Consider the following 23,499-nt stretch of genomic DNA (forward strand, 5'->3'; position numbering starts at 1 on the left):
ATGAAGGAAGACGTGAAGCACTACTGCCGCAGCTGCGTTACGTGCGCTAAGGCCAACGACCCCCACCGAAGGTACCGCGCTCCGCTGTCGGCAACAACCCAGCCAACCGAGGCCTGGCAGCACGTGTCATTGGACCTGATGGGACCGATCGGCGTCACACCCACCGCCCGAGGTAATCGGTTTATTCTTGTGGCACTGGATCTGCTCACTAAAGGGGTTGAGTTAGTCGCGATTCCTGATAAATCCGCCAAAACGGTGGCTGAAGCGCTGGTTGAGAATGTTTTCTATAGACACGGGCTGCCTGAATCTCTGCTGACTGATCGTGGTCTGGAATTCGACAACCAGTACTTTCTGACACTGGCACGAGCGGTCGGCATTGACCGGAAGAGAATCAGTGCGTTTCACCCACAGAGCAATGGTGCTGTAGAGCGGTGTAACCAAACGCTGGGATCGCTGCTCCGAAGAATGGCCCAGGAAAAAGTAGGTGACTGGGATGATCACCTGTCGCTGGTTCGGTTTCAGTATACGAGGGACGTTCAAAAAGTTCTCGGCCCGACCATGAAGGAGCAGAGATACGACGTCGACTTATTAGACCAAAAATGTTCATTTAGTCAAATAACCACCGTTAAAACAAAAATATTTCGCGCAGCGCTTCGCGAGAGGCCCCTGGGTCTCCATAGCCAAGTGGGTTTTGGACGCATCTGGCACGTCCAAGACGGCTGCTTTTGTCTCCTTGCTGTCAGCGAAGTTGCCACTGCTAAGCAATTTCCTTATGTTGGGGAAGAGGTGGCAACCTGAGGGTGCAAGGTACGAAGAAAAATGTGGCTGTGACAACAACTCGAAGCCACAGCTCACTGCTTCGCTGATCGTCACCCTGCTCATGTGTGCTGGTGCGTGGTCCTGGATCAGGCGCACACTTTTAGTCAGCTTCCCTAGTCTCTCCTTGATATCTGCTGCTCGCTACTGTTATCGAAGGGAGGTGTAGCATTCATCATTAATTGTGCGCCCCTGTTTTAGAAAAATGACGAGCAGAGCCCCGCCATCATCCAAAAATGCAACCACTGTCACCTTGCCGTCTGACTTTAACACGTCGCACACATTTGGTGGCCTTTACTCAGTGTGCTTCCACTTGTGCAACTCGGTCACGCCCTGAGGGTCAATGTGTGACACCCACAATCCCTCCACGGTAACAAGTAGTTCAATGAACTCTTTTGGATCTTCGATAGAGGGGCCAAAATTTTCGCGTTACGCCTCCTTTCGAGTTTGCCTTTCCTCTGGAGTCAGCAAACGGGGGATGCATCTTGCAGAGATCTTAAACATATTAAAACGCTGTCGAAGAATGGCTTTGAGGAACCTGATGGACAACTCCGCTTCTGCTGCGTTGTTTCAGATCAGAAAATTTGTCATTTTTCACAAAGAAGTGCTTGTTTTTTCATATTTTCTTGAGTCAATGCTGTTGATGGCTGGCCACTGCGGGGGTGACCATTAATGATCTGTTGACCAAAATTGAACAGAGATGCCCACTTTTTGACGCTACTATAAGAAAGACAAACCTCAACGTGTGTTGGCACTAGCTTTTCGTGAATAACGTTTGGTGCATTCTTCTGCAATACATGAACCAAATCACTGTTCTATTCTGGGCGTCACCCATTCTGACCGGGAATAGCAAACTATGTTACGATTAATTAGCAGCCTGAACCAATCACAGGGCAGATTGGTTAATAGCTACGTAAGTGGACATCCCAATAACACATCATTGAACACACCGCGTTGCAGGCCGAAATTCCAACTCCTTCATGGTTGGGCCGAGAACTTTTTGAACGCCCCTCGTATGACAGCTGAGCACAGGGCAACCGGACATTCGCCTTTCTATCTCCAGTTTGGCCGTGAGCCCCGTACACCGCGCCTGGCTGAGAGGGTGGAGCCGACCGGACGGCCGCCGGACGCCAACTCATGGGTTGAACGACTGACAAAGGAGCTGAAGGCAGCTCACGCCACTGTAGTGGAACGGGAAGAGAGGACGAAACGGCGGCGTCAGGAGCTCAGTAGCCGGAATGCGCACGTCGCCCGGTACAAGAAAGGGGACCTGGTGTTCCAGCGATGTCCTCCAAAGCCGGGTCGACCGGGGAAGCTGCAGCCCCGCTGGGACGGTCCGTACATCGTGGTTGAGTGTCGTCAGGGCAACGTCTACTTGATCAAAAAGGCAGATAACTTCCGACGGCGATATGTTCGGCATCATGATCGATTGAAGCCGTTCGAGGACAGAGGGGAGCGTTTGGGGGCTCCGCCGCCGCCGCCGGCAGGCAGTGCACCAGCCGGGGAAGAGCGAGAAGATGGACAGCGCGACCCGTCAGACGAGTCAAGCGACTCCTCCCCGTCACTGGACGAGGAGAGGACGGAGCTATCGTCGTCAGCGTCGGACGAATCGGACGAGGAAGCCGAGGCAGCATCTGGTGTCCCACCTCCCCGTCGGGGCAGCCGGCAACGCAAGCCGGCGTCCAGATGGCCGGAGGGCCAGTGGACGCAGTAAGACCGGCGGCTCCGGGGGGGGGGGGGAGGAAGAGGACGGGAAGAGGAAAATCTACGAGGAGGGGAAGGTGTGAGAGGCGAGCTCCAGCCTTCCAGGCTTGAGAGCCTGCCTCCGCCTATGGCGGCCGCCGTCACGTGACCTGCGCCTCGGAGGTCGCGGGGCGCCGCCCGCTGGCGGCCAGTCTTTGCTCGGTGAGTGACGCGCGCGGATCTCACAACGTTGTTTGTCAACCATACCTACTTGACATACGGCAAACGGCTAGTCATGCGGTAAAAAGGCGTATTATGACAACATTTTTCGAACTGCGATAGTTGCGAGAATGAATCCAAAGATTGCAAATCACATCATTTCACTCCGTTTTCCTATTCACGAATCCAGTGACAAATAATTTGAAATCAATTCATTTTAAGCCTGATGAGAGCATCACCGTACACTCACAGGTTACGCTCCTAGGGGAAGAAGCGTATGACCGTGTGTCTTAATGAATCAGGCATCCGTTTTCTTGTGGCAGCGAGATTCTCGGCCAGCGACTTCCATGACGTATGATTCGCGGTGGTGAGAGCAGGTCATCGTTTGCCCTCTCTGAGGTGCTAGTTTGAGCGGCAGAGCGGACTGTCTCATTGGGACGGTCTCTGCCGCTACGGGGCACCGTCCATAGTCCGTACAATCAAATGCCTCCATCCTACACTATCCAGCCCATGAAAGCTTCGCATTTCTGAAATGGCCTTTCCAGGCCAAAATGTTTCGTTCTAGCAGAAAAAAACATAGATAAAACCGGCAACAGGGAAACGCAATAGATCCACAAGGTTCATGTCACTATATAACAATCTATGAAACTATCACCAACCATTGAATCGGACAGGCTAAAATAAGATGATGGGTCAGAAATTAAATCTTTTAAACACTTTTCTTTCAAAATACAGACCCATTTATGGAATGGCCAGCCGATTTTGACGCCCGGAACCTGCAGAAAAGCCGTTTTCTGATTGCCGTTTTCGAGTGTATTCACCAGATTTTATCAAATAGCGTTAACTCTGAGTGGAAATGGAAGCCTTTTCTCTCCAATAAGTGGCTATACCGCAAATACCAGCATGTTATACCATTTTTCACCCGTAGTAGCGAGGGCTGCATTTATGCCCATATATGGTATAAAAGTCTATTTATAGACTGATCAATTTTTTGGATCTTCGCCTCATAGTTTCCCCAACTGAAATGATTGAGCATGCATGAAGGAAACACATCATGAATGTCACACTTTGCAGGCGAGGATGTAATTTAATTGACAACTATGAATGCACTTAGTTGCCACAAGTGGTGGCACGCTCCTGTCCTGATACCATCCTTTACTCAACAATACTGACAGTAATACCTGTAAACGCAATTTTCTGAGTCAATTACCGCATAAACCACGATCTAAAGTACCTACTTTGCTGAGAAATGGCTGGTGTGAAAGCCCCGAGCAAAGCAGCAAGAGGTAAGAAGACGAAAGTGGCGCATGTGAAAACGTCGAGAGAAGCGAGGTCAATGGAAAATGATGATGTGAGGACTGTTAATGAAGCTGAAAATAGCTACACTTGTCCTAAATGTGGGAAGGAGGCTGAGATGGATGTTATAGAATGTGAAACATGTCATGAATGGTTTCACTTTGCATGTGCTGGGGTCACAGATCAGCTTCAGGATTTGAGTGATATTGAATGGATTTGTTGCATGTGCATGTCGCAGAGCGCAACTAACTTCGCAAATGGGTGTGGCAGGCATGATACTGCTGACAGTGCACTGAGGGGGATGATCTCAGAAACAGGGGACGATTCCGCAATTAAATTTGGCATGATTGAAACTGGCCATGCAAACGGGAAGCATGAGACAGATTCAACAATGGTGCTCCGCAAAGACCATGCAATGGGGGATGGCTATATGTGTGAGGGCGAAGAAGGTGGTTGCATGAGAAGCACTGCAAATGAACTCGCACCATGTGTAAATGATGAGACGCATCTGCATGGGCATGATGATATGCATGACACTGAAACTTTGGCTGGGAGTCAAAAGGAGTGTGATAGCTTGCGGAGTGCTGTAATTATGCCAAGGGATACTGTTGAATCCTTCATACAAGCAGCCAAAGCTAACTCGGAAAAGAAGATAGAGACATTAGGGTTTCTGGCAGGTACAAAAGATGATGGAAGAGTGCGCGTCACATCAATAATAATACCTGAACAGGTAGGAACAACATCAACATGTGAATGTAGACAGGAGGAACAAGTGGTAGAATGCATTCGAAAAGACGATCTCATTCTGGTGGGGTGGATACATACTCACCCCATTTATGATACATTTATGAGCTCAATTGATGTACATACACAGTACACCATACAGAGAGATGTTAGTGAGGCATATGCCATAGTACATATGTGCAACTGAGAAAGGCAAAACTGGGTACTTCCATCTCACAGTGCAGGGCATGAGAAATGTTTCAGGATGCCAAACAGGAGGCTTTCACGAAGGTTGTGGTGAGGACACAAACTGGGAAGCAATTGAGCAACCCGAGTGGTGTAGCACACAGATAGAGGTCACTGATCTACGAAGCAGAATGAACAAAAAAGTTCAAGTCGATGCACAGGAGGGACCCCAGCAGAATGAAGATGCTGGTCTGGAGGCAGGAAGAGCCTGCAGCAAGAACAACTCAAAGAAAAGGAGACCTGAAGAAAATGTGAACAAGGATAGCATGCGTGAAGTGGGAAAGCATACAGAGGAGAACAGGAGGCAACAGACAGCATTAAGCAATGCAATGCAGCAAAGTGAAGACAAGAGGGAGAAAGGAGAAGGAGGCAACACAGAGAAACTGAGACCAAGCACGTCGCAGGGCTGTGAAAGAAGCCAAGGAGTACAAAACTTGGTGATTGATGAAGAGCTGCAGGAAGAAGGTCGAAGCCAAGAACAAATATCGGTTGGAAGAAAACATGAAAGTAGGGTTGAAGAGATGGCCCAGCAGCACGGGGGACGGGAGCAAGAGGGGGATGAGGCAGAAAAAAGAAGCGAGGCATGCCAACAGGAAACAGTCAGATATACCCATTTAGTACAGGATGAAGGAACGCTCTGTCAAGAAAGTGAAAAGCATGAGGGAGAAACTAGCAACAGAGAGGAAAATAGCAGAAATGAGAGAGAAAATGTTAATGTGACTGTACCAGGAACAGGTGGACAGAAAGACCCTACAGGTAAACCGAAAGGCCTGAGAAAGGCTAGGCTAACTAACGGCGTACTAAAAAGTCCCAGAATTGGGTTAGCAGCACAAATACAGCAGCTCAAAGCGGAAAATCAAAAACTGAGAGTACAGCTGCATCAACTGGAACAGGGAAAAGAAGTGCAAAAGAATGCTGACCAAGTGGATGGTGGAAAAGTTCTAGGTGAAGGATTATGTGGAGCGTGTGCAGCATACCTGCTATGGCTACATAGACAAGAAGAAGAAAAGTGTGGAACTCTGCAAAACCAAAGCATGGATGCGGCAAATCAGCTGAGAAATGTGAGTAAACAAGGGAAGGAAAACAGCACACCAACGGCAAATCAACACTACAGGCAGGGACAAGAACAAGGCATGTCGGGAAACACATACCAACAAGAAGAAACAGAGAATGAAATTGTTGTGGTAAGCAGTGATAATGAAGACACACAGAAAGTGCGGGAATCAAGTAACTCCAAAAGAAACCAGGAGTTGACAAAGGACAAAACTGTACAATGCGACCTGAACTCACAGAGCACAGGAAAGTCGAGATCGAAAGTGGGAAATGAGAATGAAGGATGGGGAGAGAGAGAACAGCAAAGAAAGGAAATGAACTGCCGCAAAGGTGGCATAGAGGAAAGAGGAGAGGACAACAAACAGGAAAATCATGAGGATAACACGATACATGGAAGAAATCCTCTGATGAGCAACAACGTAGAGCAAGGAAGAAACAATGGTGCTACAGGGCATGAAAGAGGACAAGGTGGAAGACACCCACGATACTATAGAACTAGAGTGTTCGTCAATCAGCGGTATAGAAATAGGGACGAATACAGGGAGTACGAAGAAAGGGAATGGGAGCCTGTGCATCACTTTTCAGGAGAAGACAACATGCGCAGGTTGAATGGAAATAGTAGAAAAAACTACTACAGGACAGACAGGTACAGGGAAGGAGTGTATAAACAAGAACAACGCGAAGGAGGTAAGGGAGCCAGAGCGTTTGGAAAGCAGGACCTTAATGCAGACGGACATGACAAAAGAAACGGAAACCGCGTCCAAGTAGAACCACCCTATTACGGTAGGCGCTTCGATGGACACCCAGGTCAGAGAAAGTGGGGCAGACATGAGCATCATGAACCCCAAGACTGGCAGCTGAGAGGACAAAGACAGATGAACTGGAATGGCAACAAGGGGTGCAATCAATCACATGAGCGAGGGACTGGGAATGAAAACCAAGAATGTTCCAGGGACTATATGGAAGACGAACGTAACTATGGGACCACTGAGGAATGGAATGAAGAGGGTGGTGCATCCGGAAATCAGCAGCAGAGGAGGCAGTACCAACAAGAAAAGTGGCACAGTCGAGAAGAGCAGAGCTGGAACTATCCGGAAAGTCGACGGGTCCGGAGAGAGCATGGGAATTTTCACCGGCAAGGGGCGAGTGGAAGCCCAGATCAGTGCCCAGGTTGGAGAGGGAAAAGCTATGCCGAAGCCCTGCTGGAAGAGCGCAGGGTCTTATGGCACTAACAAGAGAAGGAGACACTGGGAGAAATTAAAACTCGTTCAGTATAACTGTAGAGGATACCAGAAGAGTGAGTTTATGCAAAGCATATTAGATGAAGCAGATATTCTGTTGCTCAATGAAACATGGACTTCAAAGGCAAATCAAAGTGAAACCCTACTGACCGAAACACATGATGTGATTGCAGTAAGCTATGATGAATATATAGACTATGCCGTCTTACAGAACAAAAGTGGTCGTGGGCACGGGGGTGTAGCGATTATGACGAGAAAGGAGCTAGGCATGATTGAAGTGGACCACCGTGGCAGCACTAGGATTCAGGCGGCAACTGTAAAAGGCATGGAGATTGACATCCTAGTCATTGCTGTATATTTGCCGACTGGCACACTTCAGAAGACAACCATTGAGTTTCAAGAGACAATAGATAAGGTGACAGGCATAATTGAGGAGTATGGTGAAGAGAAGATGATCATTGTTGGAGGTGATCTCAATGTGGACCTGACTAAAAACGTGCATCCAAACAAGAAGTATGTCGAAGCGATGCTAGCTGACTATGGATTAATGATTCCCTGCAACAACATAGAGGGCCATAACACATTTTACAAGAATGAAATTGAAGCAACATCACTGCTAGACTATTTTATTGTTGACAGAGGTCACTCAATGTATGTAACAGAGTATAAGATTCCAGAAAGAAGCGCTCTCAACACGTCAGACCATGAGCCGATATGTGTCTGTGTTGAAATGAAAAGGAGATGTAAACAGCAAAAAACAGAGGAGCAAAAAATTGACTGGGAGAAGGCACGAAGGAATGGCAGCATTGAAGCCTATCGGCGTTACCTATGGAAACATAGACAGACGCGAGTGGACATAGACAGTATCAACAAGACCATTATAGAAGCAGCGAGAATGCTTCCAAAGAAAGGAAGAAGGAACAAGTCAAGTAAGTGGTGGAACAGCGCTCTCACGGAAATGAGACGAGAATGCTTAGCAGCTAAAGACAAATGGAAAGAATGTCCGGCGGAAGAAAAAGATATTGCGAAAGCGACATACAGAAGTAAAAAGCGGCAATATATCAATGCGCAAAGAATGTATAGGCTACGTGCCCGAAAGGAAGATGATGCTAAAAAAGAAATAGAATGCCAAAAACTATCAAACAAGTACTATCAAAGAATACAAAAATGCGTACGAAGAAGCAAAGTACAACGACTGAAAATTGAAGGAAAAGAAATCTACCAGCCCCTGGAGATTGCTGAGGCGTTCCTCCACCATTTTGTTAGAACAGCCATGCCAATAGAAGACCCGTGTTTCAACAGGAAATGGAAGGAACATGTCACGGCAGTGGTCAACTTAACATGTAACAAATACCAGGAAAAAGGACGAGACTTAGAAGACTGTAAGCCAATAACAGAAGCAGAAATATCCAACATTATTCGAAGACTGAAAAGAAGGAAAGCACCAGGAACAGATAATATTATGGCCGAGCATCTCATAGAGGCAGGAGACGCTCTTATTCAAGATATAGGAACCTGTCTCCAGGATATAATGAAAACAACAGAGATTCCAGAGAACTTCAAATGTGGACTAGTCACTCCAATCTACAAAGGACACGGAGGTAACACTGAGCAAACAGACAGCTACAGGGATATATCTGTCCTGACTACTGCCTGCAAAATTTTCGAAAAGGCTATAATTCACAGACTAGGTGAGGAGCTCAAAGAAGCCGGAATACCGTCTGATTTACAATTCGCGTACCAAAGTGACAGGAGTACTTTGCAGGCAAACTTCATCCTTAGAGAAGTAATATCTGCAAATAGAGATATAGGCAAGACAGTATATGTCGCCTACTTGGATGTGCGGAAATGTTTCAATTCGATTTGGCACGATGGTCTCATCTATAAGCTAATCACCAGCAATGTTCACCCAAGACTGGTATTGATACTCTACAATCTTTATAAAGAGTTCAGAGTCAGAGTGAAGGTTGCAAATGAAAAGTCTGGGATGGGAAACATGCAACAAGGACTAAAGCAGGGTGGAGTGTTGTCCACTAGCCTGCTCTGTCTCTACATGCACGATAAGATACAAACTCTGCAGCAAGCACGTGTTGGAGCAAGAGTTGGAGATATACAAGTACCTATCATTGCATATGCAGATGATGAAGTTCTCATTAGTACAGATCCGACAGAGATGCAGTTAATGCTCGATGTTGCATACAGTCATAGCACGAAATGGAGATATCAGTACAATGCAAGTAAGAGCAAAATCATGGTATATGGGAAATGCGCAGATGGCAGAAGATGGTTACTAGGAAAAGAGCACATTGAAGTAACCACAGAATATACCCATCTGGGCGTCCATATGACCAACAAGGCTGAAGGAAGAAAGAGAATCGAAGAGGGTATGAAAAGGGCGAGAAGAGCGATGTTTGCAAGGTGCCCAGAAGGCCTTAACGTTGCCCGTACAAGCCCACTGTCTCTTTACACCACATGGAAAATATATGCTGAACCGATACTCCTGTACTCCATGCCAGTGACGATTTTCACAAATCAAGAAATTAACTACCTGGAGGTGATGGTGGTAAGACTTCTGAGGGCTATGCAAGGATTACCCAGAAGAACCCAGAACTTAGCTGTGTACATGATGCTTGGAGCGTTACCCCCTAAGGTGATGATAATGAAAGCAGCTATGCAATTCATTCAGTTTCTCGCTAAAGCAGCGCGGGAGCATGCACTGACGGAATACATGATACTGCACGGTGCTCTCAACAAGGACAGGAGCTCGAGCATACTAAGGCAATGGGAACATTACTTTACCGCATTGAAGCTACCAGGCATAATACAAATGATGACAACAAATGGAGTACAGGGTAAGAGCTGGTATAAAGTTTGCAAACAAGCCATCAACGCGTATACTAAAGCAATGATTATAGAAGAAGCTAGCAAGAGACAAACTATACAGCGGATCGCCGATATTGCACAAAATATGGAAGAATACGAGCCAGCGAATCAATTCTGGCCGAAAAACAGACTAAGTGTTATTGGCAGACAAGCGACAGGCACGAGGATACGACTTCTAACGGAGCAGTCGCTTCTTGCCACAGGAGTCTTAAGAAGGCACGCTGAGCGAAATGAGATCTGTCCATTATGCATGAAAGCAACAGAAACTCTTGAACACTTTCTTTATGAGTGTGTGGAACTGCGGCAAGAACGTGAGGAAGGACAGAGGAGGTGGAATGCGAGGTTAAATAGGACTCTACCTGCGAAGCTGACTGTCCGCAATGCTGACTCAGAAGAGGCCTTGTTGATCAATTACCTATACAAGACAAGGATACAAAAGGAACTGCAGTCTGCATGTCGACAGCAGTTGAAACGAGCAGGACAAGAAAAGAATCCTGTCCTCATCCTCCCAGTCTCTCCTTGCCCGGTGCCACCACTAGCGTCTTGCACAGTACCTAACGTAAAGGCTGAGATAAGGGACAGCAGAGGGTCATCAGGGAGGACAAGCTGATGGTGCACCCGATGGGTGGAACCGACGACTGAGAAGACTTAACTCAGCTAATTAGTTAGAGGAATTGTCTTTTTTATTGACTAAGAGCACAATGTAGGTAAGGCCTTATCTGTATGGCCAGGCTTGTACTTACCGGGTTGAAACAGTGAAACTGCAAGTGCTACGAATGTCTATACAATGTATTCTCATAAACTGACACCGGAGATATGCCAAAACTCCACGAAAATCGTCAATATATAGCGGTGTTGAAATTTTGTGGGAACGCTCCCGACCATGACAATTACAAAGGAATAATTGAAAATTATGTTCTATTTTTCAGAAAAACAGGCGTACGCTAGCAGGACTGCCCTTACAAGCTGCCGTCACATGCGCTATGATGGCATCAATTAGGTAAAATTTGAACAGGTCCCAAAATATTGACGTGATTTGCGCTGCTGCGACAAAATATTGTGGAATCATCGAAGTAACTGCCACTAAAATATTCATTCCATTCAAAGGCGTCGTATTCCTTTTATTTTGTTAGAAAAGGTCAATTAACATCTCTAGAGCTGTATATCGGCGTCGATCTCCTGAAGAACGGTTTTATGCATCAAAAACTTATGAGAAAGTACCCCGAGACATAAGAAAAAACATCGCAGTCATAGCTGGTGACTGGTGTTTGGTACTGGATTGATGTGCACTCTTAGCAAGTTTTCTTTAAATCGAAACAGCTCAAATATTTCCTTGATTCACCCTGATGACATCTGGGCCCTGTTTCACCGGTGATAGCAGCAAGCTGCTATCACGTTTCGCGAGCTGACGTCATGTCGTGACGCCATACTGTTGTCGTAATGGGTAGTTCCGGCGCACGATTGCCGCGACCTTGGCGGCGGCATTAAGTGACGTATGAGCCTAAAAGTAAGAGTTTACGCAGTCATGATATTATATATATTTTTGATATATATTTTTTCAATATGATGTGTTTAAAAGAAGTTGGGTTTAGGAAAAATTTGGACATTAACTTCGAACATTTAGCTGATGACGTAAAACAATATTGCGGCAATCGTGCGCCAGAATTGCCCCTTACGTCAGCAGTATGACGTCATCACATTACGTCAGCTCGCGCAATTTGATAGCAGCGTGCTGCTATCACCGGTGAAACAGGGCCCAGCAATTCGTGAACTCCACTGAGATAACAACACAAAACAGAAGCCAGACTAAGGCCATCTATAGAAGCCAGATCTCCTTTGCTGAAGTCAGGAATGGCATTGACTAAAGCGCGCTCGGCATGAGGTATAGCTATTTTCTAAAAGGCAAACGTATGTGATGCAAAAAAAAATCTAATCAGCATTTGCCATGAGATTTATTACGCACCATTTCTTCATCGACTTATCCTACTGGCGCGGGAACACCGCCATAATGCCATACTAAGCGGCACAAGCTGCCCGCCCTGCCATCTCTTCTCTCGGCCAAGACACAAAGCGCAGGTTACTCGCCATCCGACTGGTGGCACATATAAACCCGCCGCGGCGGAGCGGCAGTTTCCTGCCTCGGAGAGGAGAGCGTCTCACTGACGCCCACATATTGGCATAATTACACCGCGCGCCACGTCCCGCATTAATCTGCAGCACCAATCACTCACATTCGCCCGCACCAATATATGCACTAAAAAACAGCCGTCTTGCCGCCGGCGCACTGTGTCACTGTCACTGTCACAGTGACACACTGTCACCTGTCACTGTGTCACTGTCACCCCACCCACCGGTATCATCACAGAAAGGCAGACAACCCCTACTAGGCCATATACTTAAACTTGTTAATATCGTCCGGATCTCGCTTCATGTACTTGTTCTCGATCAACCACTCGATCTGCTCCTTGATCATCTTTTTACTCGGCAAGAACATGTTCTTGAGGATCTCGATCAGTTCAGTCTGCAGTTGGGCGTTCGTCGTCACCTTCCGCATCTTCATGATCTTGACGATGGCCTCCTGCGTCCGCAGTATCCGCAGCTGGATGATGCCCTCGTTCTCTTCTTCTCGGGATTTTTCCGTGCTGAGCTGAAGTCGCCCGATCACATTGACCTTGCCCCGCGGCATGGGCTTGCCGTTTTTGACGACGGCAAACTGCTGGTTGACCCAGAACTGGGTATCTTCAACAAACTCCTTGGCAGAGTGGACCTGGGCGGGAGACAGGGTCAGAGTCAGAGAGGTGGCGTCAGCGGGAGGATCGCCTCCGTCACCCCAGTGGTAGGCGATTCCGCAGAAGAGATGGATGAGCCGTCAGACGGGTGTCGCAGGATGTGAGGGCCGAGGGGCGACGAGCAGGATTAATACCCAGACAGAAGCGCACTCATGAGACTGAGGAATAATGACGGCGCAACAGCAGGGAAATGACCAGAATTTCAACCAGGAAACCAGAAAAAAGATGCAGGATATTGGATAACCAAAGAATGCCAGCTCTCATAACACTCTACCGAGTTATCCAATGCCGTAAATCGATGGCTAATCATGATGATAAATGATCATAACCATGAGCAAATCATGATCTTCCATTCATAATCAGCTGCATACATTGTATTACGCCCACAAACAGAAACTATTACGCCACATTTGACAAATCCCACCTTCCCACCCTGACCCGTCCTGCCCCTCCCCCTCCCCCCCCTGCCTCCCCATCACGCCGCACCTCTGGCGCATAGAGCAGCAGCTGCCGTTTGAGTTTGCTGCAGGCCACCAGTGTCCAGAGCGTGCGGCGCAGCTCGGCATCCGGCAGCTCGGTGGCCAGGCGCAGGTTCTCCAGACTGATCTTCTCCGCCGGCCGCTGGTTCCAGGCGAACAGCACGGCCATCTGGAAGGTGGTGATGTCCACATCGTACCGGCCCTGGAACAGAGGACGGGTCAGAGAGGTGGTCAGAGAGGGGAGGTCAGAGGGCTGGTTAGAGGGATGGTTAGACGGCGAGCCAGAGGGCAGGTTAGGAGTCAGTGCGGGTTTCTCAGTGCGGGTCAGTCAGTGATTTTGTTGGTAGAAGACGATAGCGATTATTTGAGAGTTAGCGTTGTGAGGAAAATCATCATGTTGATTATGAGCATATTTAGTTGACCGAATCCTCAATGTAATCTGAATAAAATGACAAAATAGCAAAAATTCGGAACCAGGATAACGATTATTCTTAAAACGCAAAAAAAAAAAACTGACGGTAACAAGCAATCACCACGGAAGTTCTCATCGGAAAACGACATCGCTAGAATATCCTAGTCTAGTGATGTGTCACTCCAGTACAACCTCAATGCCGGGAATTTAAACGACAGCCGACGTAAGCTCAGTACGACAGGATTATTTCGCCGCGAACTAAAAGGGAGTAAACGTCCAGCACGTAAGTTTTCCACAGTCTTAAAGCACCCTATCTATTCCAGTCCATAGGATCCCTCCCTTCCCCTCTCCGTCTCCCTCCATACCAGTTTGCTGGTAAAGGTGATGGTTCCGTTTGACATGTGGTGGTGCCACTGCAGCTTCCTGCCGCTGTGTTTGGCCCGATAGAACTCCTCCAGCTCGGGAATGTAGTCCTCCAGCTCGGTGGGCAGCGTCACCGATACGCGCTCACTGCCGCGCGCCCACGCGCCCGCGTTCAGGATCTTGATGTTGACGTTATCGGCCACGTTGGGCCGTGAGTCGTGGAACTCGGCGTTCAGGTCCTGGGATACCTTCACGTCCTGGAAAGAAGGCAAGACGAGGGCTTGACAGTGTTTGGGGGTGAATCTATCCTGGGAGGGGGGAGGGGGGCAGATTGCTCACACATATAGATCTTAAATAGATGGTACAAGCAAAAGCCTGAAACAATTGGAGAACTCACGAGCCACGTCCCGTAAAAATGTTGTCACAGACTTCCCTTGCGATGAAGCTTCTAGGCAGCATTTTAACATAGCTCTCTTCGCCTAGCTCAGTCTATCAGTATCCTTCAACTTCCTGTAACTCCAGTATCGTTCTGAATGTACTGGGCATCAATTTCGGGTGTCTTGAAATAACCCTTCAGCCCCAGCTCTCATCACCTGGAACATCCTGGACAACTTGTTGACGGAGTTAAATACCCCCCCCCCCCCCCACACACACACATCCATCCTTACCTACAACCTACACAATTTGCTGACACAACACTGGTATCCCACATCCCCCCTTACCTGGAACATCCTGGACAGCTTGTTGACGTAGTCCGCCGGCATGCCGATGCCCCTGAGCCAGTCCACCATGTTCTCCTCCTTCTCCGAGTCTGCTGAGGTGTCCAGGATCAGTCGCCGAGACAGGTGGCCCTTGTGGTAGCGCATGAAGACGTCCTTGTTCTGCACGTACTTCAGCAGGCAGAGCACCGAGCGCAGCTTCTCGTCAACCTGGCGGGGGGAGAGCGGGGGAATGAGTGAGTGAGAGGGGAGGGAGAGAGAGAGAGAGAGAGAGAGAGAGAGAGAGAGAGAGAGAGAGAGAGAGAGAGAGAGAGAGAGAGAGAGAGAGAGAGAGAGACGTGCTCAAGCTTACAGAGCAACAAACATACATAATCACCAACATGGATACAGAGAAATGAGTGCGCAATTGTAACACACTGCTAGCCATGTGTCTGTCAGAAAAAGAGGAAATGAACAACTCTAAAAAATTACGTGAACAGGAGTAACCCCGTACCCCTCTCTGCCGCTAACTGAGTACTGACATGGGTGCCTTACCTCGTCGGCGGTCAGCCGTTTGCTGAATGTGGTCTTCCTCAGCAGCATGTCACAGTAGTTGGCCAGCAGCTCCGGACACCGAGACTCGGGCGTGGACTTTAGCGGGCCGCCGGCGCGACCCCGAGCCGGTAACTCCAGTCTGAGGCAGGTCAGGGGTCAGGGGTCAGAGAGGGCCGCCGGCGCGACCCCGAGCCGGCAGCTCCAGTCTGCGGGAGGGTCAGGTGAGAGGTCAGGTCAGGGGCCAGAGCGGGCCGCCCGCGCGACCCCGAGCCGGCAGCTCCAGTCTGCAGGAGGGTCAGGTCAGAGGTCAGGTCAGGGGTCAGAGCAGGTCAGAGGTCAGGTCAGGGGTCAGCGCAGGTCAGAGGTCAGGTCAGGGGTCAGAGGTCAAAGCGGGCCGCCGGCGCGACCCCGAGCCGGCAGCTCCAGTCTGCAGGGGCAGGTCAGAGGTCAAAGCGGGCCGCCGGCGCGACCCCGAGCCGGCAGCTCCAGTCTGCAGGGGCAGGTCAGATGTCAGGTCAGGGGTCAGATAAGGTCAGAGGTCAGGTCAGGGGTCAGGAGTCAGAGAGGGCCGCCGGCACGACCCCGAGCCGGCAGCTCCAGTCTGAGCGACGCAGGTCGGGTCAGAGGCCAGAGGTCACACCAGGTCGGAGGTCAGAAGTCGCATGTTAGGTCAAGGGACAGAGGTGCGGGGTCAGAGGTCAGATAGCATCGAACTACATAGGTAACTGCCTCATATTGTAGCAGTAACCATGAAACCAATGTAGCTTATTGTAATTGGAAATGTCTATCTATATCAATCAATGTAGCTAAATGAACTCCAATTACAGCACACAAACACTACACATCTTACATTTACCAACAGCAATAAGCATGTATGTCGTTTTCCGTGATTCACTGGCAGACAGAGTAAGGGAGAAAGGACGAAGAGAAATGGAAGAAACGGACATAATCAAGGCAGCAAAAAAGCAACTGAAAGTAGCAGACGAAAGAAGTGAACAATAAAAAAGAGACCTCAAACAAAAGTCAGCCACTAGGCCGTAGGGTAGCCCTCCGTCCTTCCTAAATGTCACCCACTTGAAGACGCTGGTGTCGTTGACGAGGTCCTTGAAGGCCTTGTCTCTCGATGTGAGGAAGCGCGGATCACTGTGAAACGCGTCCCGCACTAGGGCGCTGAACTTCTGGAATAGCTCCAGCAGCTGCTCCACGTAACGCTCACAGTCCTGGAATGACAGTCACAGTCACAGTCATCGTCAATAATCACAGTCACATCACGTACCGCTCACAGTCCTAGAATTAACGGCAGTCACAGTCACAGTAAATATCACAGACACATCACGTACCGCTCACAGTCCTGAAATCAACGGCGGTCACAGTCACAGTCACAGTCAATAATCACAGTCACATCACGTACCGCTCACAGTCCTGGAATTAACGGCAGTCACAGTCACAGTCACAGTCACAGTCAATACCACAGTCACATCACGTACCGCTCACAGCTCTGGAATGAAAAGCAGGCTCAGTCACAGCCCATATCACAGTCACATAACGTACCACCCACAGTCCAGGAATTAACGGCAGTCACAGTCACAGTAAATATCACAGTCACATCACGTACCGCTCACAGTCCTGGAATTAACGGCAGTCACAGTCACAGTAAATATCACAGTCACATCACGTACCGCTCACAGTCCTGGAATTAACGGCAGTCACAGTCACAGTCAATAATCACAGTCACATCACGTACCGTTCACAGTCCTGGAACTAACGGCAGTCACAGTTACAGTCAATACACAGTCACATAACGTATCGCTCACAGTCCTGGAATAAACGGCAGTCACAGTCACAGTCAATAATCACAGTCACATCACGTACCGCTCATAGTGCTGGGGGCAGACAACTGAGTCACTGTCACAGAGCGAACGAACACACGAGCACACGAGCTAGTCAGACAACGAACGAGCAAACGAACGAACGAACGAACGAACGAACGAACGAACGAACGAACGAAAGAACGAACGAAAGAACCAACAAACGGACGAACGGACAAACGAAGTAGAAAATATGGGAAGCCCGTAAAAATAATTAAGTAATCTAACAAAGTAAATATTGAACTCATATATCAATCAAATGAGCGTGTGAGCCGCAAACGAACGATCAAAACTATTAACAAGTAACAACTCACAAAGGAACTAAAGACAGCGAAAAAACAACAAACAAGCAACAAGCAACCCAAAGAATGAACGAATGACCAGCCTAACAACAAACCAACACTCGCACGCGCGCACCCCAGCCCCCACCCGCAGCTCTCACCTGAGTGATTGTGTCGGCGTTGGCCATCATGGCGTCCAGTCCCGCCGACTTGATGTGGTCCTCAACCACCCTCAGCATGGGCTCCACCCCTCCGGCGCCTCCGCCGGCCTCCGTGCCCCGGTCGAGCAGGCCAAACATCAGAGACAGCTTGTCCGTGTCGTGGTGTCGGACCATGGTGGGACACTCGGCGAGGATAGAGTCCCGGTACCGCGTCACCAGCAGCTGGACGCACTGATCGCGGATCTATAGCAACAGAGAGGGGTCAGATGTACGCACTGGTAACGGATCTGGAGAACAGAAAGGGGTCTGATGTACGCACCGGTCACGGATCTGAAGACGGTAACGAGAAGTCAGTTTAATGCACTGAGTGGTGGCAAAATATTTTGGGATAACCATGTAAGGGCGGGGGCGTTCGTTTCACATATTAGTCATGAAAATAACACTAATAAGGTTCTCCCGCCGACTAAAGGCCGGAGGAGGTCAGCTAGACGCACTGGTCTAGTGGCCACTCATGGATGTGGTAGGGACACGACGAGAGTGAAGGCAGGAGAATATGGAGTGAATAAGGGCAATCAGAGAGCCTTAAGGCCTGGCTACACTATGCGTTTTCTGCGTGCGTTTTTTGCGGGTTTGCGTTTTTTGCCTAATATCCTTCTAGCAAAAAGTAAAAAATAATATAATTTTTACATTAGTTATATGCAAAAGTTAATATAACTCTTATATTAACAACAATTGAATATAAAAAACATCACAAAAGCGTAATATCGTTTATTTTTCTAGAACGATATTACGCAAAACCCGCAAACACGCAAAAAACGCACGCAGAAAACGCATAGTGTAGCCAGGCCTTTATACTCCTTTGACGGCCACAAAGTCCAGTTCACTCCAAAAGCCTCTTTATTTGGTTTTTAGGGCGTGCCCACTGCAGTCTGCAATGGTCAATGGCCATTTTGCACCCATCCTCTCGTAAAAACCCTATCTATGCTTTCATTAAGAAATATGCACCCAAACCTTCGCCAAAAATAAGCCACGCACTCGTAACTCGTACCTTTTTCAGCGAGTCTCCACTGGTTTCCAGGTACTTCAGTCCCCGCTCCTCCTCCTCCTTCAGCTTGCTGTCTGCGTACCGCATGAAGTCATGTACTCCGTTATCAGCCAGAAACTCGGCCGCATGACTCTGATAGTAACGCGTCAGACACTCCACGTACACGGTCTCAAAGTGCTGTCGGTAGGACTCGAGCCGGTCCTCTGTGCTCGTACACAGGTGGACGAACGAGTCCCGTACGCCGACCACCAGGTGGGCGCCCTCGATGGAGGTACCGCGCCGCTCCGTGTCCAGTAGGTGCATGGCGGCGCGCAGCAGACGGTCCTGATGGACGGAGGTCAGCGGGGTTATACTGAGAGACGGTGCCACGCAACAGATAGTTTTGACGGGAGAGGGGCCAGGCTTACACGGAGAAATAACACGCAGCAGACGGTTCTGATACAGACAGACAGAGGGGGCTGGGGTAGAAGGGGGGGGGGGGCAGAACAAGAAATGTCTTGCAGCAGAGCAAGAGAGGAGGGGTGGGGCCAGAAGGAGAGGCGAAAAGCTGAAAACAACCATACCAGAGGGGAGCGGAGGTAGACGGGAGGGAGGAGCGGTCCAGACACAGAACCGGGTGAGGGGTAGATGAAAGGATCGACTTAAACCACACTGTCCTCGAGTCAAATCACCCTGATCCCTGGTCAGCTTCCAGCCCATTTATCGCACATTCTGATTCTACTGACCCCAGATCAACCCACCCTGGCCCAGGATAATCACCTATCCAGTCCTGGCTAAACACGACCCACCCTGATCCAGCTTCATCACCGTTCATGACTGATGAACCCAGGTCAACCCCTGACCCAGCTTCATAACGTACCCTGAGTTGCGAGAAGATCACATCCTGCCACGTATCCAGCATCAGCTTCCTGACGATGCTCTCGTGCGGCTGCTTCGGTTTGTTGCTGTTGGTGTTTTTGCCGGAGAGCGCCTGCTCGAGCTGCCCAAACGGCAGTGGCAGGTAGCTGCACTGTGTGAAGAACCGGTCCCACTCGCCAATGTACGCCTTCAGAGTCTCGTACTCGCCCTCGTGTTGACCGATGCGGTCATAGGCGAGCTTCACGAACGACTGCACTGCCTCCTGGTGGTGACATCGGAAAACTCGTCAGGTCGACGGAAAGGATTTAGGATTTCATTTACCAGTAACACTGCTAACTAAAAAAAAAGTTCGAAACCATTCAACATTGGATACTCTGCCATGGATTATGTATCAACAGTTGTTTTAAAAATTACATAAAAATGGATGGAAATGGATGCACTAAAAATGGTCCTTAATTGATGTACCATAAACATACGGTTTTTGTAACAAACTCGTAGCTTATCAGCGACGATATATCAGCTGCCTAATGCCCCAGCAAACACTCAGCCATCAGAAGTGGGTTCAATCTGGCTAATTTATCTCTCAGCCATTGGTCATGTATCTGCAGTAGTCTTTGTGCCACCCTGCTAACAACAGCCACTAACCTGGAGGTACCTGTAGACCTTGGGCGCGCCCTTCTCGTCCCACAGGCACACGGTGTGGGTGGACCAGAACAGGTTCTGCCAGTCGGCCTTGGTGACCGGATCCTGCTGGAGCAGCCGCTGGATCACTGGCTCCATGCTGGGCCACTGCTCCTGGAACGCGTTCTGCGCCCGGTCCTTCAGCAGTGCCGACGTCATGGCTGGGCGGCGAGGGGAGGTGGGGCGGCAGGTCCCAACGGCTCACAGGCTGGACAGGCGGCTGTGGGACAGACACAGGGGTCTCAGACAACATTAGGAGCTGAGGGTTACAATACAGACACGGTGGGTTGCAGGGGATAATCGTAACACAGTGAGCTATTTAGGTACAACTTTTCCAGAACAGTTTTGGAGAACTTTGCCCGTCCCGTAACTCAGTTGGTAGATCGTTGGACTCCTCGAGGTGAGAGTACGCGTCCCGGTTGTAAAAGGCTGGGTTCGAGGCTCGACAGGCGCTCGATCTTCATGAACCTCCTGACAGGTATGGTTGCGGTTGGTGGCAGACCGTAGCCCAGTCAAAGTCATAAAGTCAGTGAGGGAACCGGCCGTGCGCGACTATGTGCGTACATTAACCCTCGCCCATATAGGGGGGGGGGGGGGGGCGAACGGACCACCCCCCTCGGTTTTCGCGAATAGCTCGCGTAAAAAGCGGCCGATCGCGACGGAACTTTCAGTACCCTCGCGTTAATCAATTTTACACCTACCCTGAAAATTTCATGACCCTGACCCAAATGACCTTTGAACTGTGACCTACTTTTCGAGACCATGTTTGGCCGGAATCGCGATTCGGCGTATGTCGGCTCGCATTAGCCGCGCGTTTGCAGTCTTTTCGTGGTTTCAAACGTTCAAACATGTGATATGATGTTCGCCCCATGCATTAGGGTGGATGTCACGGTCACCTGAAGGTCAGGTCAGGTCATTGACCTTTGATGAACTCGGTTCACTTTCGAGTTCTACATGTTTCTAGGCTAGTTTTTGAAGCTGAATTCGAATTCAGCAGCCATAAGAACATTTACGAAGTAGTTTTGGTGCCTTCGTAACATGTTACAAAGCAGTCAGAGGTGGTTGACACCTACTTCAAATACTCGGCAGGACCTCTTCTGGTTGACCTGACCTGACCTGACCCAACCTGGCCTAAATGCATGAAGACATCATCTGTGATCAAAACTAACATGATGTTCGTGATCAGCACCCCGAAAAAAAAACATAGCAGCTACCCTTTACGACGTTCTAACGAGTCCCAATTTTCCCGAATTTTGGGTCATTGGTTGGGGTCATTGACCTGACCTGGAAGGTCAACCAATGACCTAGGACCTTAAAATTGGGCATCATCGGGTTCCTCTCGTCACGGGCAGCACGCCCATTTTTCCGCGAAGCTCTAGCTCGATCAGGGGCGAAACGGCAGGGCGATCCAACGGACCCTCACCCCCCCCCCCTTATACGTTCGCGGCTGGAAAAAAGCACCAATACAGGCGAGGGTTAAACTTTGGACTCTAAATTCCAAGGCTAAATTCTACCATAGGAAATGAGCGATCAAAAGGAAGTGGAGAGGGGCAGGTAACAAGCTCTGCTTAGTCGGGTCCCTGTGAATCCCTCCATTCAAAATCAGAGTTCAAAATGTCTTGACTGAATTTATATAAAAAACTTCTGGCAAAGATACTGCTTTTACACATGATTCCATGAACTGAGGGCTACAACTTATGACTAAGTACAACTAACCTGTACTGTAGACATGGGAGCTTTTATGGGGTTGGTAGAGTACTGGAAGCCTGGTGGTGAGAACTCAGGCTTGAGCTGCTCTGGCATGATATATAGGAGAATCATGATGGGAGGCAGTTGCAGCCAGAGGCCTGTGCTATCATACACTGTAATGGGACATTATTTCATGGTGTATGCATAGTTGGCAATGTAAGGGATAGAGCTTCAAAGTTCAAAGACATGAAAGGCACAGCAAAAAAACTGCTGCTGAATGGCATAATATCATGCTATTCAGATTATTTTGCCCTCAATGTCAATGTGGTGCAAAAAAAAAAACAGTTTAATTGCTGCATGTTTCTTCCTTGACTGAATGTGAGATACAAATCAGGAATCACTGCCACCTTAAAGTTTAGCAAATGCATGTGTGATATACATACTTTAGAGCTTTTTATCTGAAATCAGTTCACATCAATGACAAAAAATCACTGCATTTTTCTGCTCAGGAGTCAGCTGCATATTTTGCTACTGTCCCTGGTCCCATCAAAACATTTTGCCAACCTGTCTGCACTGCCAGCAGAGCAGAGGTGTGATGTCATTATGTCAAACTTGCACCAGTAACTGGTGCAAGTTACACCACCCCGCCAAACCTGCATCAATTTAAAAAATCAAAATAAGGCCTTGTAATGAAACAACACTTTGAGTCCTGACCCTCTTTTCTGACTGCTTAACACAAGAAACCATCATTACTAAATACTTTGCATGTAAATCAATTATATTTAAAGCCCTAATAGGTACTAGCACCAGTGCTTGTTTCAAGACACGACGGTTCAAGAAGAAAGGCTCCAGTACGGCAAGAGCAACATGAGTGACTTTACAATAACGTGGCTAGCGATTGACGTTTTTGCAATTTTTATTTTCATGTTTTTCTAAAGGTAATTTCCTATGGTTATCTACTTTTTGATTTTTGAGCATAAATTGAAGCTAGAATTGCAATAAATGCGCATTGATGTTCAGAACTTTCCTTCCAGCACCGCAAGTGGAACAGGCCACAGATGGATATGACTTATGAGGTATTTTCCTGTATTCGTATTCCTCCATTTGAGATCAATACATTCATTTTATTGCCTCCTTCCACCCACTCCGATCCCCAACAAGAGGATTAGGATTTCTTTGGCATTACACTTACTAGGTTTCCTTCGTTAGATCCAATTCATATTTGGACGTCGTGAAATGTAAGCCTAAGTGTCTGAGCGATAAATTCAAAAGAGAGGCATAAAAATATTCCAGAAATTCACCTCACACACTGCAAATCAAATGCGTCCAATCCCTACTATTGTTTTGTTGTTTCAGTTTGCCTCAGTTTGTTTCAGTTTGTTTTATTATAGAGTTCAGTGCAGTTTGCAAACAAATTGCAGAAATAATGGCGCACCACCACACCACATATGAATCAAAGA

The 23,499-nt window shown here is 48.4% G+C and overlaps 2 protein-coding genes across 15 annotated transcripts in view; both read right to left on the reverse strand.

Moving 5' to 3' along the window:
- The window catches only part of LOC122391203, a 61,278-nt gene extending 50,090 nt beyond the window's left edge, over positions 1 to 11,188 (reverse strand). For 7 of the 11 annotated variants that reach the window (XM_043384896.1, XM_043384895.1, XM_043384882.1 and 4 more), the window contains exon 1: positions 10,904 to 11,043. The gene's annotated coding sequence lies outside the window, so the exon portion shown is untranslated. Of the gene's footprint in view, positions 1 to 10,903 lie in introns of all 11 variants that reach the window. The other 4 variants (XM_043384892.1, XM_043384891.1, XM_043384889.1 and 1 more) reach the window with 2 other exon arrangements.
- A 905-nt stretch (positions 11,189 to 12,093) lies between these two features.
- On the reverse strand, positions 12,094 to 23,494 carry LOC122391210 (cullin-5-like). 4 transcript variants are annotated; one of them, XM_043384902.1, is made up of 12 exons: positions 23,232 to 23,422; positions 20,315 to 20,570; positions 19,671 to 19,931; positions 18,815 to 19,135; positions 17,767 to 18,009; positions 16,531 to 16,676; positions 15,457 to 15,595; positions 14,926 to 15,132; positions 14,206 to 14,460; positions 13,436 to 13,630; positions 12,497 to 12,927; positions 12,094 to 12,452 (listed from the first exon to the last, which is right to left on the reverse strand). In XM_043384902.1, the coding sequence occupies exons 2-11, from the start codon at positions 20,507 to 20,509 to the stop codon at positions 12,544 to 12,546; spliced, it is 2,346 nt and encodes a 781-aa protein (XP_043240837.1). In that variant the 5' UTR covers positions 20,510 to 20,570; positions 23,232 to 23,422; the 3' UTR covers positions 12,094 to 12,452; positions 12,497 to 12,543. The 4 variants fall into 4 exon arrangements, with proteins under 4 accessions (XP_043240837.1, XP_043240838.1, XP_043240839.1 ...); XM_043384903.1 differs by having other exon boundaries at positions 12,094 to 12,927; positions 23,232 to 23,494; XM_043384904.1 differs by having other exon boundaries at positions 12,094 to 12,927; positions 23,377 to 23,440.
- Between the last annotated feature and the right edge of the window lie 5 nt (positions 23,495 to 23,499).

Source organism: Amphibalanus amphitrite, unplaced genomic scaffold (assembly GCF_019059575.1).
Source record: "Amphibalanus amphitrite isolate SeventyFive unplaced genomic scaffold, NRLGWU_Aamphi_draft 000426F_arrow, whole genome shotgun sequence".
Lineage (NCBI taxonomy): Eukaryota > Metazoa > Arthropoda > Thecostraca > Balanomorpha > Balanidae > Amphibalanus > Amphibalanus amphitrite.

Coding starts and splice junctions, on each gene's coding strand:
- LOC122391210 (XM_043384903.1), bottom strand. CDS start 20,509: ATGACGTCGGCACTGCTGAAGGACCGGGCGCAGAACGCGTTCCAGGAG. Junction 19,136..19,670: donor TGATCTTCTCGCAACTCAGG/GTACGTTATGAA, acceptor TCCGTCCATCAG/GACCGTCTGCTGCGCGCCGC. Junction 13,631..14,205: donor TCACCTTTACCAGCAAACTG/GTATGGAGGGAG, acceptor CCTCTGTTCCAG/GGCCGGTACGATGTGGACAT.